Source organism: Cucurbita moschata, unplaced genomic scaffold (assembly GCF_002738365.1).
Source record: "Cucurbita moschata cultivar Rifu unplaced genomic scaffold, Cmos_1.0 Cmo_Scf00010, whole genome shotgun sequence".
NCBI classification, from domain to species: Eukaryota; Viridiplantae; Streptophyta; class Magnoliopsida; order Cucurbitales; family Cucurbitaceae; genus Cucurbita; species Cucurbita moschata.
Window position 1 is genome coordinate 4,835,305 of NW_019268526.1, and position 16,898 is coordinate 4,852,202.

General features: G+C 36.6%; 4 protein-coding genes and 1 long non-coding RNA gene across 8 annotated transcripts in view; 2 read left to right on the plus strand and 3 right to left on the minus strand.

Annotated features, from left to right (window-relative positions):
• Positions 1-159: 159 nt before the first annotated feature.
• On the minus strand, positions 160-1,701 carry LOC111448388 (ethylene-responsive transcription factor ERF054-like). Its single transcript, XM_023087958.1, has one exon. The coding sequence runs from the start codon at positions 1,663-1,665 to the stop codon at positions 613-615; it is 1,053 nt and encodes a 350-aa protein (XP_022943726.1). The 5' UTR covers positions 1,666-1,701; the 3' UTR covers positions 160-612.
• Positions 1,702-5,019: 3,318 nt separating this feature from the next.
• Positions 5,020-6,729, plus strand: LOC111448215. Of its 3 annotated transcripts, none has more exons than XM_023087684.1 (2): positions 5,020-6,166; positions 6,255-6,341. In XM_023087684.1, exons 1-2 carry the CDS (start codon positions 5,130-5,132, stop codon positions 6,277-6,279), a joined length of 1,062 nt encoding a protein of 353 aa, XP_022943452.1. In that variant the 5' UTR covers positions 5,020-5,129; the 3' UTR covers positions 6,280-6,341. The 3 variants fall into 3 exon arrangements, with proteins under 3 accessions (XP_022943452.1, XP_022943454.1, XP_022943453.1); XM_023087686.1 differs by lacking the exon at positions 6,255-6,341 and adding an exon at positions 6,354-6,729 and having other exon boundaries at positions 5,021-6,166; XM_023087685.1 differs by lacking the exon at positions 6,255-6,341 and adding an exon at positions 6,354-6,729 and having other exon boundaries at positions 5,022-6,183.
• Positions 6,730-8,103: 1,374 nt separating this feature from the next.
• On the plus strand, positions 8,104-13,098 carry LOC111448212 (probable 2-carboxy-D-arabinitol-1-phosphatase). Of its 2 annotated transcripts, XM_023087679.1 has the most exons (12): positions 8,104-8,596; positions 8,885-8,990; positions 9,134-9,350; positions 9,435-9,553; positions 9,939-10,034; positions 10,196-10,249; positions 10,321-10,419; positions 11,312-11,419; positions 11,755-12,131; positions 12,447-12,618; positions 12,818-12,882; positions 12,969-13,098. In XM_023087679.1, the coding sequence occupies exons 1-9, from the start codon at positions 8,217-8,219 to the stop codon at positions 12,127-12,129; spliced, it is 1,554 nt and encodes a 517-aa protein (XP_022943447.1). In that variant the 5' UTR covers positions 8,104-8,216; the 3' UTR covers positions 12,130-12,131; positions 12,447-12,618; positions 12,818-12,882; positions 12,969-13,098. The 2 variants fall into 2 exon arrangements, with proteins under 2 accessions (XP_022943447.1, XP_022943446.1); XM_023087678.1 differs by having other exon boundaries at positions 12,447-12,882.
• Positions 12,949-14,060, minus strand: LOC111448216 (stress-response A/B barrel domain-containing protein At5g22580-like). The gene is made up of 2 exons (XM_023087688.1): positions 13,884-14,060; positions 12,949-13,410 (listed from the first exon to the last, which is right to left on the minus strand). The coding sequence occupies exons 1-2, from the start codon at positions 14,003-14,005 to the stop codon at positions 13,206-13,208; spliced, it is 327 nt and encodes a 108-aa protein (XP_022943456.1). The 5' UTR covers positions 14,006-14,060; the 3' UTR covers positions 12,949-13,205.
• Positions 14,061-14,355: 295 nt separating this feature from the next.
• Positions 14,356-16,898, minus strand: part of LOC111448219 — an 18,081-nt gene continuing 15,538 nt past the window's right edge. Inside the window, exon 3 of the long non-coding RNA XR_002711387.1 lies at positions 14,356-14,366. This is a non-coding gene — a long non-coding RNA (uncharacterized LOC111448219). The remainder of the gene's footprint in view (positions 14,367-16,898) is intronic.

The window sequence follows — 16,898 nt, forward strand, 5'->3', positions numbered from 1 at the left end:
TGAATTGCAGGATAATGAAACGTAATTTTGAAGGGTTTCTTAATTTAAGTATAATTTTGAAGCTTTTTGCTGTGCTTGGACATTATCTTAGTTTTAGTTTTCAGTTCTGGGTGCATTTAAACTTATCATATTGGCTGTTGATGGAGCAAAATCTGTGTGCATAGAAAGAAATGATATATATATAATGTAATAATTATTATATTACAGTATGGTGGGAAGCTAAAAGTTGGTGTCAAATATGAAAATAGAATGTGCTTCCATGCCATCCTCTTGGCCGAAAAACAGAGCCCCTGATGGATGATGGACCCAATGAAGAAGGAGATCACCAAACTGTCTCCTGCTCGCTGGCCCGTGCTGAAATTAAACAGAGCAATACAGTGGAAAACAGACCACAGAACATAAAGCAAAAGCCAAAAGATCAATGGAACAAAACAAAAAAAAAAAAAATTCTAAACCAGAACATGCTTGTGGGTGATAGTGATAGTCTCTCTAGAATCTCGTGCCTGATACTAACAATAGGAACCAAGAAAAAGAACTGGCCCACGAGTGCACTGCCTGCACTGATTTGATGCCCTCCCCACAAGACTTGGCGCAAAAGGCAGCCTTTTTGGTTTAATCTTCATCCTTGTGAAAGAAGGGCTTCATGGGGCAGGATGAGGAAGAAGGTGAAACTGGGGGTCTCTGAAGATCAGAGCCATATGAAGGCTGTGGCTGCAGCAGCAGATTATTGGTGGTGTCCAAGTCGTCCCACACAGGGCTACCTGGGCCCCAACCGGCTGGCATCGCGTTTAACCAAGCCTCTGCTATTTCTCTCCAAACCATTTCCTGTGAGTTTGAAACACCCTCTGCCTCTTGTATGTTGTCCTCTGTCACAGCCTCATTATTATTGGACTCTAATTCTATGTCATTGTCAACATCCTGTTGAGGAGCCTGCGAGGCCTCTTCTTCTTCTTCTTCTTCTTCTTCTTCTTCTACTTCTTTATTATCTTTATTTAGAAATAGTTCTGGAAAATTAAGCCTTGCATTCGCTCCTCTCAACTTGAAAGCCTCACGATCGTAGGCCAAGGCAGCGTCTTCTGCAGTGTCGAATGTGCCAAGCCAGAGACGATTCCTGTTTCGAGGAAGACGAATCTCAGCTACCCATTTCCCCCAATGTCTCTGCCTCACTCCTCTGTATAGCTTCGTGGTATTTAAAGGCCGCACTTGAGGTCTAATCCCTGCTGCCCTTGTGTTTAAATTAAGAGACTCATTCCAGTGCTGAAGAAATTGCTGATGTTGCTGATGTTGCTGTTGAAACGATGCAAACTCTCCCATGAAGTAGGGTGGATAGCCAAAGCCAAATCCATGTTGGGTCGAAGCGATCGGCGCCAATTGCGGCCGGACTGACGGTCGGTGATGAACCACAGGCGCTACAGGCGCTACAGGCTCTACAAGCTCTGTTTTGGATTGATGAGGGAATTGGGATGGTTGGAAAGGAAACGGAAAGAGAGGTGTTACAGAAGAAGAGGAAGCGTGAGAAACAGAGGAGGGTGGATTGAAGAAAGGAAATGAAGGATGAGAAATTGGGTGATGATTTTGAGGGTCAGGGATGTTGTTAAAAGGCCGCCGCGGCTTCCCCTGTCGCCGGCGAACATGATCATGATCGGTATCTTTACCTTCATCCATAGCTTGAGTTGGATTGGAGAGTCCACGTGGGGTTGGGGGGATTGATCGAGAGATGAAGAAGAAAGTGAAGAGAGGATGGGCTTATAAATAGGAGGAGAAGAGGAAGAGGATTTTTTGAATCGGAACTCTCTGCCTTTGAACCCATGGCCATGCTTGGCCCCACGAATCCAACCAGCATCTTCCATGATCTCTCTCTCTCTCTCTCTCTCTCTCTGGTTCTCTCTGGTTCTCTCTCTCTCTGGTTCTCTCTCTCTCTGGTTTCTTTAGCTTAAACTTCAAACCATGGCACCATTAAAAGGAAAAAGTACCGAGAGTTTGAGCCAATAATAAACACTTACTTTGAATTGTTGTTCTTAGTGTCTTCCACGTTTTGGAAATATTTGCTACCATTTTTGGAATATACATCTTCCTTCTGCTCTGCTCTCCACTGTGGACCGACTTTTCAGTTCTCGAATATACGAAAACGTGTCATTCAACCCTTTTAAAGTCATTTCAAACATGCTCTAAATTTTAATCCTCGGATGTCATGTGTGTGAAACACTTCTCTCTAGCGAGAATCTCTTTCTTTGTTAGAGGGAAGAGACAGGCTTTCCTATGGTAGTCCCGCCTCTAAAAATTGGTTTTGAGCTATTGTTCTCTTGTTGGGTCGTTAGTTGAGTTTTGTACTTCCCGTTTTAGTTCATCTTAGTATTCATGTCATGATTATGATTTATAAAAATATCATAAATTAAAATTTTAAAAAATAAAATAGAAGTTTATGATTATTAATATGAAGCAGCGAAGGGGTTTGCTTTCGGTGGAAGTGTGGGAAGGAGAATAGATGAAGAAGAAGAAGAAATTGGAGATCTTTTGTTGTAGTCAAAAAAGTCAAAGAACCATACAAAAGTCGGTGAAGAAACGGACACGTATCATGCTCGTAGATCTGGTCCTCTCAATCATTTTGTCTCAGTCAACACTTCATTATTCACCTTTTTTCCAAATATAATTAATAATTAAATAAATATCTAAACTCTCTTCACCTTATAACTTCCATTGTGAATTTAAATTATGATAATCATGGCTTCAAACTATTATTTAAATAAAAACTAAAAATCAATAATTAATTACCGTCATTCGCTCATATGGGTTATATGTCAAGCCTTACTTGGTTAGGAATCACAAACTTCTACAAACTCTCGATCTCGTACCAGTGAAAATAGTGTTACTTACTTATAAACTCATGACGTTCCTCGTAATTAGTCAATGTGTGACTACTGCTTTCAATAATACTCAATAGAAACGAATGATAAACATTAATAGAGGTTGTGACGAAAAACAACCGTAACTACTCAAACTAGTTGCTCAGAGTCAAGGGTTGGTGTCGTTCTGGTGGAAACATAGCCACCAACTCCTGTTTTGTAAGGGGTAATGTTTTTTCTACCCAAATGACAAGGAACGATGCATGAATTTGACTAAGTTAAGGTTGGAATAATTATGAAATTTGCCGACGGTTGTTCCCATAATTGCATGCCATTATCTTTAGCTCTACACTTCCAATTACACACAAAGTGGTAAGGTCGGTGGCTTTGTGTTGAGTGCTCAAAAGACTTTGGAAACTACATTTTACCATTCCATTTCCAAGCTTAATCATCAATTAGGTTCGGATCGACCACATTGGGTACCTAGAGGACCTCGGTATACAAAAGACTCGATCTTCAGTAGCAAAGGTTTGGGGCCAGAGGGGCACATATCCTCTCCCATTATAGTTTTTCATAGTTTTATAGTTGGCATCGAAGCCTATCAGTGATTACTTCCTTTTATTGATAGATTTGTTTGACCGTGGTTTAAGTTTTTCTTCGTTTATTTACATTAATCATGACTATAATAATAATAACTAAGTAATTTTGGAAGAAAACAAGGTGGGAATATTTTTAAGCTCATTAATTTTAATAAAATAAAATTTAAAAAACATAATTAGCTATTGAAATTTAAAAATGTGTCTTTTGAAAGAACCGGCCCTAAACTAAGGCTTCCTAGGCTTACATACCATTTTTGGGCCGCTTTGGGTCCTTAGGCCCATCTATTCAATGGCTTTTGGACCAAACCATTTGAATTCCACCTGACTTTTTGTATTGGGCTTTCGGCCCATTTAATAAACTTATGGGCTTACTTGATCTTAGACCCAATTGAGATGTCCACTTTATCCGCCTCGAACGAGAAGTTCCTGTTTAAACGAGAAATGAACGAAAGAGTGGAACTAGGGACGAGAGTATATTTCATGTTCTAAGAATCCCGCTTATTATATATATATATATATATAGATAAATAAGAAGTGCAATTAATATTTTAAATTTAATTATCCTCAATTAACTCAAAACATTTAATTGATTTAAACACTAATTGTTATATTTGACTTAAAAAGTCGTATGTGTCTCATAAGTCACTAAATTTAGGAAGAAAAAAAAAAGAAAAGAAAAAAAAGAAAGAAAATTACAAATGTCTCCCCCATTTATAAATATGAATGAAAATAAATATATGCGTAATGGGTAGGAATAACTGAGTGACTCACCATTTAAACAAAAAGCAACTGTAATGCCTCTTTTTTTTTTTTTAATGTCCCATCAATTTATTCTTTAAACGTGTCTTAAAATCCATTAAAGCACCCATTAAAAGTATGTTATTTTATTTTATTTGTAAACATTAACTATGAAATTGAATTTAAAACCGACAATTGGGAAACTAAGATAGGATTCTGATTGGATGATGGACCCACCGAGCTTCTACCGTCGGAAGCTCCAGAAACAGACGAGCGGCATAACCACGGTGGCACCGCCCATCCACCGATACTGTCCACTTCGAACATAAACTCTCATAGCTTTATTTTGAGCTTACCAGAGTATTCCTTGAGTTGACGTGGGACTTTCCTTGGGTATATATATATTTTTAATATGGATTGAAAATATATTTATGTAAGTCGGACCGGTGGGGAATTAGATGGGGACGGGGATTGTAAATATATTCTCGAACTCCATTTATCTAACGAAAAAATGTTCTCTATTATTTCAATAGTGAATTGGACATCTCTATGTGTGCTTTAGTTTTATTTTTTAAAAAAATATTTAATTTATCGAATTAGAGTTATAAGTTTTGGTAAAAAAAATGGAACTAAAATCTCAAAGTCCCTCATTAATTATTATTTTGAAATGGATAATATTTAAATGTTTTAACTTTTATCAATATATTAATTAAAATATTTCAATGGTTTTGTTTAAAACATTTATTAAAGTTTAATAGAAAACTTTTTTTTTTTTTTTTTTGTTTTTTAATAAAGAGTTGGAAAATTAGCCTTTTAGTTTTAGAAAGAGGTATATATTCGAAGGAATGCTCGGGTTGGCTTGAATGATTCGCCGTTGGCGTCCCTTTTCTCGCTCTCTCCGCGCCGTTTTCTTTCAACTTCTCTTGAATCTCCCGGAAGTTGTGTTATCATGCTTTTGGAAGAAGGAGACGAAGCGACTGATCGGAAGTTGTATCCCTGTAAAACTCTGAATATGAATTCAAGTCCGCTCTGTAACCGTGCGAATCAGGTAGGCTATTCTCGCTCCGGTCATTATATTCCTCGTGAATGTTCTAAAGCTCAAATGTGCCTTCAGAAGATTTTGTATATAATTTCGTCTGTTCCTCGCCAAGAATCGTTCGCGGATTCGCGAATCGGAAAATTAGACCTCGATAGGAACGTAAGCGGTGGAGGAGGGTTTCGTACTGATTATAATCTGAGATTTGGCGCGTTTACGGAGGAAGAAGACCAGGAATCAGTGGCTTTTGTGGAGAATCGCGAAGGCGGCGGTGGAAGTGGTGCGGTAGATGCGGTGCCTGTTGTTGGTTCCGCAACAGAGAAGTGCTCGGTCGGCGACGGCGAGAACGCGAAATGCTCTGAGACTGAGAAATATGAAGTCGAAGAACACGCGATGGAAATTCCAGAGCGTTCGCAGATCGCCGAATTTCACACTCAAAGAGGCGATGCTGAAAACGAAAGCAAAAAGACAGTCGAAGAAGAAGAAGGTAAAGAGGTTAAACCCACGGGGAGTTCCGTTGATCGAAGCGACGATACCAAAGCCGAAACAGCGCCGTTTAGAGGAGCGAAATGCCAGAGCGGTGGCGATTGTCTAGGTTTGCTCATCGAAGCGGCGAGATTGATATTTGGAGACATTGGTGAGAACGAATTCGACACTGAGTCAACTCAAGAAAAAAATGAGTCTAACAGCGAGTTAGACATCAAAGATCCGAGTCAACTCGAGAAAGTAATTTCTGAATCGCATTCAGGCGAGCCAAAGAGGAAGCTCGAAGGAAATTGGATGGTGATGAATTTAGTGAGAGATATCGACGACAGGTCTCCATTGGTAAGGTCAAAGAGAGGAAGAAGCCAGGTCTTGCCATGTCGTTATAAAGACTCAGTTCTGGAGCCATGGCGATCCCAACCATTGACGAGCAAGGTCAAGGTCTCAAGAAGACAACGGCGATCGAGGTATCGCACGTAGATCGGTAAACACTGATAATCTTTTACATCTTGATTAGCAACAAGTAATTTGCCCATCTGCGGATTGTGTATATAACCGCAGGTCCACAACCACCAAGTAATTATAAACATAATGCAAAGTGTATTGTTGCTTTTTTTCTGGTTGCTGCTGAAATTGCTTCTGCAAACATGGCAGAAACTGAAACTGCAGAGGACACGAGAAGACTAAGAGAGGATCCACCATTAATGGCGACTGTATAGTGCAGAGTAAGAGCGCAGAACTGATTTCAAAAGGTGGGTTTCATTTTAATAATGTGTTCTTCTCGATTCCCTCTTTTTTACTCTCTTTTTGTGGAGAAGATGGAGATAATGATGAATGGTAGCATATTAAAAATCAAAAGTTGTCTTGTTAGGCCTCACTTCATGCGTCTCAAGTCCTAGGAAACATAAATCATCTCTCTCCCAATCGTCAAAATGGGAAACAAATGTCAAACCTTGTCTGTAATCTATTTAGATTAAACATTGAACAAATGTTAACTTTATAATGGATATTTTAGCCCTAAATTGTGTAGCAACCACAAAATTTGATATACTATTTTATGTTCTATATTCTTCTTTCTGTCTTTCTTCCAAATGGTTTGTTATTGTCCACCTTAAAACCGTCTGTTTTGTGGGAATCTTAGACATCTAGAGATGCCTGATCATCCTAAGATGCCCGATTATCCTAAGATGCTCTCCTCAAACATGGGTTTTCAAGATCTTCATGTTGAGAGCATCTTCTTCTTGCTTTTATTTTTGTTCTTCCTTTTTCTTCTATATATATATTACTTTTATTTTATAGCTCAATTTGTTTTCAATTTATTTATTTTGATTTTTCAATGTTAAAAAAAAAGAAAAAAAAAACAAATTGATATCCTTCTCTTAAATTTTGTCTATTTGGATAGTGTATAAATATAATTCATTAAAATAAATACTATAATTCTCGTATTCTGAACTAAATACGTTTAAAATTAATATTTAATGTTACATCTTTTATGAAAAAAAACTCTCAAACAATATAACGCATCGTAACTTGAAATGGTACTGCTTAAATTTACACAAAACTTAATGGGCCTTAACTTCCAGAAGGCCCAATCCAGTTAAGGCCCAATCCGATATATTCGATTGCGCTAAACAGGCCAGGCTGCTACAGGCTGATGGGTAATACAGTAATATGGAAAATAAATTTTGTCAAAATAATTATTACAAAAATAGTGAACTTGGTGCAGCCCGAAAACAATTGGTTTGGCTTATCTAAATTTGGGTTAATCAATTATAAATGATTCAACAATTAATCATCTAACAGTATATTGATATTGATGCACGTACAAACAATGATTTGGCTCTCCCTATTATACATGTCGGTTGTTTGGCTCTGATAAGGAGTTCACCCACCAATAGATATTGTCTGCTTCGTTAGCTTCACGCTTTGGCTCTAATCCTGTGTGTACCAATAGGAGTTCACCCACCAATAGATATTGTCTGTTTCGTCGGTCCACGATTTGGCTCTGATCTTGTTTGTACCAACAGGAGTTCACCACCCGTAGATATTGTCTGCTTCGTCAGCCTTACGATTTGGCTCTAATCTTGTTTGATATTGTCTTCTTCGTCAACCTTACGATTTGGCTCTAATCTTGTTTGTACCAATAGGAGTTCTCCACCGGCAGATATTGTCTGCTTCGTCAGCTTCATGATTTTAAAAATGGCATACTATAGAAGTTTCTACACTTTAATAAAGGATGCTTCGTCCATCTCCAACCAACGTGCTAGATAATTGTGTGCAATTGAGCACACTGGACCCTCACCAGAGTAGATTGTGAGATTTTTTTTAATGCTAATTTTTAAATCTATTTGAGTTTTTTTTTTTTTTTTCGAAGTGTGTCAAGAACAGTGACTTGGGATTTATGGATGGCGATAATATTCACAGCCATACAATATATAATGAACTGATCAGTTGAAGAAGAAGAAAGAAATAGAGAAAGGAGTAGCGCGAAATTACACCGCGCAGAAAACGTCTCCAATGTACTCTTTCAGTCTGACCCCTACAGCCCACCACTCGCATCTCCTCCTCCATAGAAGCTCCGGCAGATTTCCGCCTACAATTCTGATTAGTTCCTTCACTGTTCGATCGTCTTCCAGTCTTCAGGAGGTCGAGAAGTTTTCAGAATCATCGGCTGACCGCAAAGACCTCAGTTCGGAGCTCTACGCTTCGGTTCCGCTGCCTCCTATTAAGACTGCAAAGAGAGTGGTTCTGGTAAGGCATGGACAGAGCACGTGGAATGCGGAAGGTAGAATTCAAGGAAGCTCCAATTTCTCTGTTCTCACTAAGAAAGGGGAAGCTCAGGCAGAGACCTCTCGCCAAATGCTCTTTGACGATGCATTTGATGTCTGCTTCAGCAGGTTTCCTGTCTTTTTAATTCTATTTCGATTCATTATCAAGCAGTGGCAACTTTCGGAAGTGATTTCATCGATATTGAAACATATTTTGTTCAGCAAATGTTTGTGTCTGTTGCATGACTTTACCTTATATTGGTTCATTACCTAAAATTTGGCATTGTCTAGACCTGGAATTGCTCGATAGCGAACGGATACGGTTGATTATGCACACTAATGGATGTTTCTCATTAAGGAAAATTGTTGCAATTTTAACTCATTGTTTTGCTTAACGGAGATGAATTACGCTTCCAGCCCCCTAGTGCGATCAAAGAGGACTGCAGAAATTATATGGGGTGATCGTGAGGAGGTGATACTTACAGATTCAGAACTAAGGGAAATTGATTTATATTCATTTCAAGTAAGTTCCGTGTCACAACCTTCCAAAGGGAGGTTTTCCTTTTAGTTTTTCATTTGATGGATTGATTAGTCTAAAAATTGATAGTTAATCTTATCGATGTTCTCCTCACTCTTGTTATGATTGCTGCGGTTGGGTGGACTCAGGGTCTACTCAAGCACGAAGGGAAGGAGAAATTTGGTGCCGCTTATCGTCAATGGCAGGTAGATGCTGCAAATTTTAACATTGATGGCCACTATCCAGTGAGGGAGTTGTGGACGCGTGCTCGAAATTGTTGGAATAGAATTCTTGCTCACGAGAGCAGATCTGTCCTAGTGGTTGCTCACAATGCTGTCAATCAGGCTCTTGTTGCCACAGCTATTGGTATTCGATCATCTTTCCGAAAGTTCAAATTTATTTTTTCATTAACGATTTGAATGTGTTCAGTGTAACTGTTACCTAAATCAGGACTGGGAGCTGAGTACTTCAGGGTTTTACTTCAGAGCAACTGTGGTGTTAGCGTTCTTGATTTTACTCCCCAACCTGAGGGTGGATCTCCAATTATTTGTTTAAACCGTTTAAATCAGGTATATCAATTGTGTATGTTATAAAAAAATGTTGAACTTGCCATTTTCTTATTATTTTCTCAGTCTTCGTTTTTACTCATTTAAATATTCCTTAACGACGCTTTATTTGCATTATTTTCCATTATCTTTTTTTGGCAGTAGTTTATTTCTAGGCCAACAATTAATAATTTGTAGATTATATTATTTTGTTCTTGTGTGGCATTCCTCTGCTTCCAACTATATTGAGCGAGTTCAAACTGCTTAAAATTGTTTTCCAAGATTATTTATTTACAACTATCTGGAAACGTCTTCACCATACAATAGCTGTTGTCTGCTTTCTTGGCCTTAAGTTTAATCAATTGTAAACTAGCTTATTTAAGGGGCCATGATCTTTTCATTGATGCAGACCCCAAACTCACCTGTAGCTTCCAGTAGTTCTGGAGGCAGAAAAACAACAAAAAGGATCATACTTGTTTGCCATGGAGTTTCCGAGGATAATAGGGTATGGTACTTTACTGACGACACTGTGTTATCACTTTTCACCTTATAAATTGTGTTTGCCAAGTGTAGGTTCACTACATAGCATAGTTAATCCAAAATGTTGAAATTAACTGATGGAACGTGCAATATTGTCTCTCTGATTAAGCTGTCACAATCTTGCAGGCCAGTTCTTCCTTCCTGGAGGATAAGCCAATGAACGTTCTTGGGACTATACAGGTAGAGCATCCATACAATTACCCTAGATAGGTTTGGATCTCATATTATTGTTTTTTCTGGATGCACGACAGTCCCAGAAAGTTGCAGAACTCCTTCTTGATCTAAAAGTGAGCGCTGTAATAAGCAGTCCCAAGAAAGCTTGTGTAGAGACGGCTGTAGCAGTTTCCAGAGTATGCTTATACTATCATTCATGGTTCCTGCTTATATGCCTTTCACGGTTTCTGAATCACCACATTTTACCAATGTTTTCTCATTTCTTCCTTTCTTCATTTTCCTTGGGAGGTTGCAGACAGTTTGAACAATGCCAAATCAGAACTATGACGCGGATAGAACTCAAATAAAAGATAATGAAATTACAATACACTCCCTCAAGTATTCGAGTTACTTGGAACTTTCCATTTCTTGAGATGTCACTCGAGCCTAAACCACTAAACAATTGCCTAACCAAATTCCATAACAAACTTCCTATATAATTACCAAAATAAGCTTTCTACTCTAACAATATTCTTCTCTAATGGCATTCCTATCAGACGCATTTAACATTATATTAGTAAACCGAACAGGATGGTGCAAGACCTTTTAGACAGTGGAGAGGAACAAATTGATGAAAAAACGTAGAAACTGGACCTCTCATTAGATTACGATCTATTTTTCATACTCCCTTGGTATCTTAGTTTTCCACTATTTTATATTGAAAATGGAGTTAAGTTGTCTCCTCCCCGTTGAACAGGATATCCTTCAAGAATATTTTGGTTGGGTTAAGCTGTAGTATGTATTAGGAGCACCATAGTACAAATCCTGGAGTAATTACTATTAATTATTGTGGCAACATACTCTTCAAATGCTCTTCTTCTTTGCATTTTCTATCCCCATGAATTCTTGAGTTTATTTTCAAAACCTTGGTCAATTTTCTTATCACCTGACAATTTAGAAGCTATGTTCTCTTGAGAAGGTAAAAAGTCTTTTATTCTTTGGATGTGTTAAAGAAAAGTATAGGAACTCTTAAGTTCTCTTGAGAAGGTATAAAGTCTCTTTTTATTAGACATGGCTAATTGGTTGTAGGTACAAGAAGCTGCAGATTGCTTGGGTGCTGATTGTGTGCCTCGCTATGTGGAGATGAAACAGACGAATAAACTTGATGTGGACAGTATTCCTGATCATTTCAAGCAGGCAAGATGTCTGGCCGTTGAATTTTAGAATAAAAGTAATACCTTCAAGGTTGTGGACATGCCATGATTAGGTTGATGAAAATTTTGGTTATTTACCTTAGTATAAGTAGATGAATAAGTTGCTTATTGAAACAAATTTTGAAAAGCCCAACGTTTCAGTTATCTCGTTTGGGTTTTACTCAACTGAATGAATTTTAACTTGTGAATCGGATGACTATAAAAGGATTATATTGATTTCCTTGGATACACCATAGATGAACCTTAAACTTATAACTTTACTATTACTGTTACTGTTCAATCCAATAAAATTTTCATTCTATGCTCTTCATTCCGTAGGATGTAGGCGACACCAATGTCTTTGAACCTGGCTGGTTAAACAAATTGAACGGTGGGGTGATTACAGAAGTGTGGAATCAGAGTGGTGAAGCCTGGAAGTCTCTGTTGAATGAGATGGATGATGAAAAGGAGCCGGAAAAGATTATTGTTGTGGTTGGTCATCCTTCCATTCTTTTAGGATTGGTGGGGCAGTGCCTAAATCTCACAAAAGATTGGATTGGATCATTTCATCTGGATGCTGGAAGCATTAGTGTGCTTGACTTCCCTGATGGGCCTAGTAGCAGGGGTGTTATCCGATGCATAAATTACACTGCTCATCTGGGGAGATGGTCAATTCCTATTACTAGACCTACCGTGGACGATGAAGAGTTTTAACGGTAAACGCTGAAATCTAAAATTCACTTGTGCAGTATACCTAAAATACTCTTTGATTCAAAGAAAAGATAACATAGTTAGGACACAGCTGTCATTCTTATGCTGGCTTTTGAATGTGGCCTCTCTATAGAAGCTAAAGATTGTTTCAGAACGATCATATTTTCATTCTGTTCTCTTTCTGTTGTTGGGTAGGAAGTTTATTATAACAAACTACTATCGAACACAGTCCGTGTTCAATGATAGAAAAAATTCTCTGCTCATTTTTTTTCCTTATACCAGTGACAAATTACATTTGAAGAAAAAAAAAACTGATGTAGGTGATGGACAGAAAACACCTAAAGGAACTCAACTTCGATAGAATTCGCCCGAACGGCATGTTGATGTTTGAAATTGCCACATGCAAGAAAACCTTGGGTTTGTTTGAGACAGAATCTTGAGGCTATCACAAAGAGATGTTGAAGATAAATAGAGTAAACAGTCTATAATCAAGTTCGTTGTTTTATAAGTTTGTCAGTTAAATATTATATTTTAATATTTTTGTTTGAATTGTATTTGTGTTGTACATTTTGGATCGGTTATTATAAACATCAGAAATTATGATAGTAAATGGTTGAGCTAGCCTAATTACTTGGGCCATGTATCGTCTAACAATATTTTTATCTAGTTGGGCTGTCTACTTGGACCACAGGTTTCTCCTACCATTTGCATCTAATTGGGCTAGGTTCTTGGGTGATCTATCAAGCCGAGAAATGGGTATGTCCTATGCGATCAATTTCCGTGTCGGTATTCTCAAGTTCGACAATTTTACGCGCTGAAAATGGCATTTTTTTTTTAAACAGGAAAAGATGGCTTTCAAGTTCATCGATGGGTAGAGATTGACGTCTCTGCTCGTGCTGCGTGCGGCGATCCAATTACAAAACATGGATTCAACGGTACACATCTATCCTAATGCAGCAAGTTTAAATTATGGAAAAAAAAAAGGGATCATTTTGCCGGAAAACAAACAGTAGTACCATTTTAAATACTCATCGTGAAGGGATTTTACATATCCAACACAAAGAGGCAGTGGCTGGTATTCAAGCTGTTGGAGCTGGCTTGGTACGAATAGCCGGGAAATCAAGCAGCACAATCTTGTCAATGGCTGCCGAGAAAGTTGCAGAGAATTCAACATGCTTGGGATGCCCGACAAACGCAGCATGAGCTTCCTTGTTCTCGAATGTCATCAAGAAGGCGTGCGTGAAGCCCTGTGTAAGCATCTCTGGTCCCTCTATTTCCTGTCCCCTGTTTTCACCTTAAAACATTCATCTTTCTTCTTCCTTCCATGATAAATCATATGAAAAAAAATCATGTTTACCCTCTGATTAATTTTAACACATCTTGAAACTAAATTATATAATTATCACAAAATTACATAAAACAAAACATTCTACATCCTGTCATAAGATTGTCCATCCCAACCATAAAAATACTTAAACTTTGGGTCCAACAAGAGCGGAGGTTTGTAACATTTTTATATATAATATTTCCATTTTAGAAATGTAGGTGAAAAGTTAGAGAGAGCCTTAGAATCTTTTTTTGTTTTTTTTTTTTTGGGGTAGTATTTTAGTCTGAGTACTAAGAGGTGCCATTATCCCTTCCTTCGCTTCACTCTTGGGTTCACACCAAGCTAAAAAGCATCCAACAAAACTGAAGAAACCAATACCCAAAGAATAGCTTTGAAATTTTAATATTTTAACAAAGGTGGGGAAGATTACCACTCAAAGGATTTGACAGCTTCGACTTCAGAGACGAGATTCTCCATGCCTTTGAGAATCTCTTCTACCGCCGCTCCTTCCTTAAACTTTACGAGCACCAAATGCTTGAACTCTCCTCCCATGGCTGCTCCACCCTTGAACTCAGAGGCCCCTCGCTCTTTATATGTGTATATATATATATATATATATATAAAAACACACATCGAGACATTACGTTAGATTGGATGTCACTGTTTATGTGCACCGACACAGCTCACGTGCATTTCTTTTCTCTGCCGACTCAAATACTATAAAAGAATTGTTGTTCCCCGTCTTCCTCGACAGCATCTCTTGCTCAATATCTGAAAAGGCACACCATCAGATAAGACTTAGACCCACGACTTTTATTTCCACTTGTTTGGATCTATTTTTTTAAGAGTATATCATTTTTTATTTTTTTCGTCCAAACTGATTTTGGGTTCCGTATGTTATCGGCCTGCCTATCTGTTTGACATGATTGTTCATGGTGGAAACAAAACAGTTCTTCTAGGAAAATCATATGACTTCCTTGTAGCAATCGAGTCATGATACTGTTCAGTTTAGACAACTAGATTAGCAGTAACATGCCTCTGTTTATACCCTGTTCAAACTCACTCATCCACTTATGGCTTAATATGATCAAACTGTTCCAAGATCACATGACTGTCACTTAAAACTCTAATCAATACCTTTTTCAGATTTATTTTTATTTTTTTTACTGAGATACACTTCTACTTGTATACATTTTTGAGTTCTTGGTATGGTCTTGAATTCGTGTGCATTTGACCTGCCCATCATTGATAACTATTTGATTTTTTATTTTTTGAAAACTAAGCTTATAAACATTAGTTCGAGATTCTTTATTTTGTTATCTATATTGTGTCCATATTTTTAAAAACCATTAAAAGATAACCCTTCTAAAGATTTGTTTTTTGCTTTTAGATTAGTAAAGAGGTTTAGAGGAAACATGTATAAATCTAAAAAACAAAGAACCAAAATAAAGCTTTAAAGTCTATCTTTTTAGTCTTAAAAACTCCACTTAAATTTTAAAAACATTCTTAAAAAACAGATGAGGTTGGTCTATACTTCATATGTTATCTAGGCAATAATGTTCCCTAAGATTGAGTTGTTGGTATTTACTTATTTATCACTACCTGTATAAGAACTAAATTGATATGTCCCAAAAATACCGCCAGTAGAAAAAGAAAAGATGCGCCTCTATTAGTGGTAGTTTTAGATTCTTATTTCTTTTTCCTAAAGGAGAAAAAGAAAAACTCTTGGGGGGTGGATCCAATGTAAGGTAATACAGGCTAAAAGTTATTTGGGGCCATTATGGTTTTGGTAGCTCTGCTTTTGCACATGACTATTGACTGGGATACTGGGTCGACAGGTTTTCCTTTTGATTCACATTCACATGCCAAATTTTTTCCTTTCATTTTTTCCAATTTGTTGTTCTTTCAATTCAATTCAATTCAATTCCCTCCAACCTTTTCTCTCTGTCATTACCATGTGAGCATCCTTTTGTCCATTACCTTTATCTCAGTGGAAAATGTATTTTTCTGCTTATCTTTTAGAATCTGTATGAGGAGAAAATGATGAGCTAAGTTAAATATTCTCATCTGCTTTGGCCTCTCTGCCTTATATTATATTCCCCATACTATTCAACTTCAAAATCCAATTTAGGCTTTGCTTTGATAGATTTGAATAAAAAAATACATCTTATGAAGACAATCATATACATGTTCTTAAAAATACTTTTGTACGCATTTTTTTTTTTTTTTTTTTGGTTTGCTTTATATACAAACTGCTATTATAAACGTCTCAGTACTATATAACACTATGAACTGATAACTTTAAATTTGTATTTACTTTATGATTGTTCGACCATTTCCCGTAGCTATTGGCTATGGGTGGCAGTTGTTACTAAAGATCGGGTGGTGATAGTCATCGATAGGCAATGACAGACGAACGTGGTTGCCAATGGTAGCTACATCTGGAATGAATGAAATCAATAGATTTCTCTTGCCAAGGTAATGTATGAATATTTTGGTGACGTTTATATTTATCATGAATTTTATGTAATTTTTACTGTTGTTTACCGTAACTAAATTTTGATGAATTGAATGGTTTTTATGGGATTTAAGTATTTAGTACTTCAGTATGATATATATATCTTCAAAAAAATTTCAAATCTTTTTTTTTTTGCATTTTGAGATATTGAGATCCGTGCATTATAGCGAGTCCCCAGTATTCTTATAACGTCAGATTCGTTGCAACTCCCAATAATTTGAATAATACATTGAATGTCTGATCACTACAAGCATGGCCTATCATTTGTTTTTTAAATTTATGAGTAAAGGTTCTAAAATTTTAACATAAATAGGTCTTTCTATTTAATAAATTCTTTTATTTTAATTTTATATTTAATTAATCTTTGATATCTTCATATGTAGATTAAGTTATGATAAAATCAATATGAAATTTAATAGATTCCTTGGAATATGTTTAAAGACTCATTAAATAGAAAAATTGTTACTTTAAAGATTTGTTAAATAATTCTAAAAGTTAGGAACCAATTGTTTATGTGAACCACACATTTATATCTTATATTTTACTTGGTCTTATAGATTTACTCTTTATTGTTAAAATGCATCTAAACTTTTTTTTTTTTTTTTTGTTCATATAATTGTTGGGCTTGTGCTTGATCTTTTAACACTAGTTTTTGTTTTCTTTTCTTTTTTAGAGATTTTGAACTAAATTTGTAAATTAAGATGCACTTGAATTTGTGATTTTAAATTTAGGTTAGTTTCCTCTCAATTTTTCAGTTATGGGTTTTCAATTTGTTAGATAAACACTTGAGTTCTTAGTTGAGTTATAAAAACAAAAACTATTTTTTCTAGTTTAGTTTTTTTAAAATATTGGTAGAAACTCTATTATAATAAATTTCGCAACCTTCTTCTTCTTTTTGGGTTTTTTTTTTTTTTTTTTTTTTTTTTT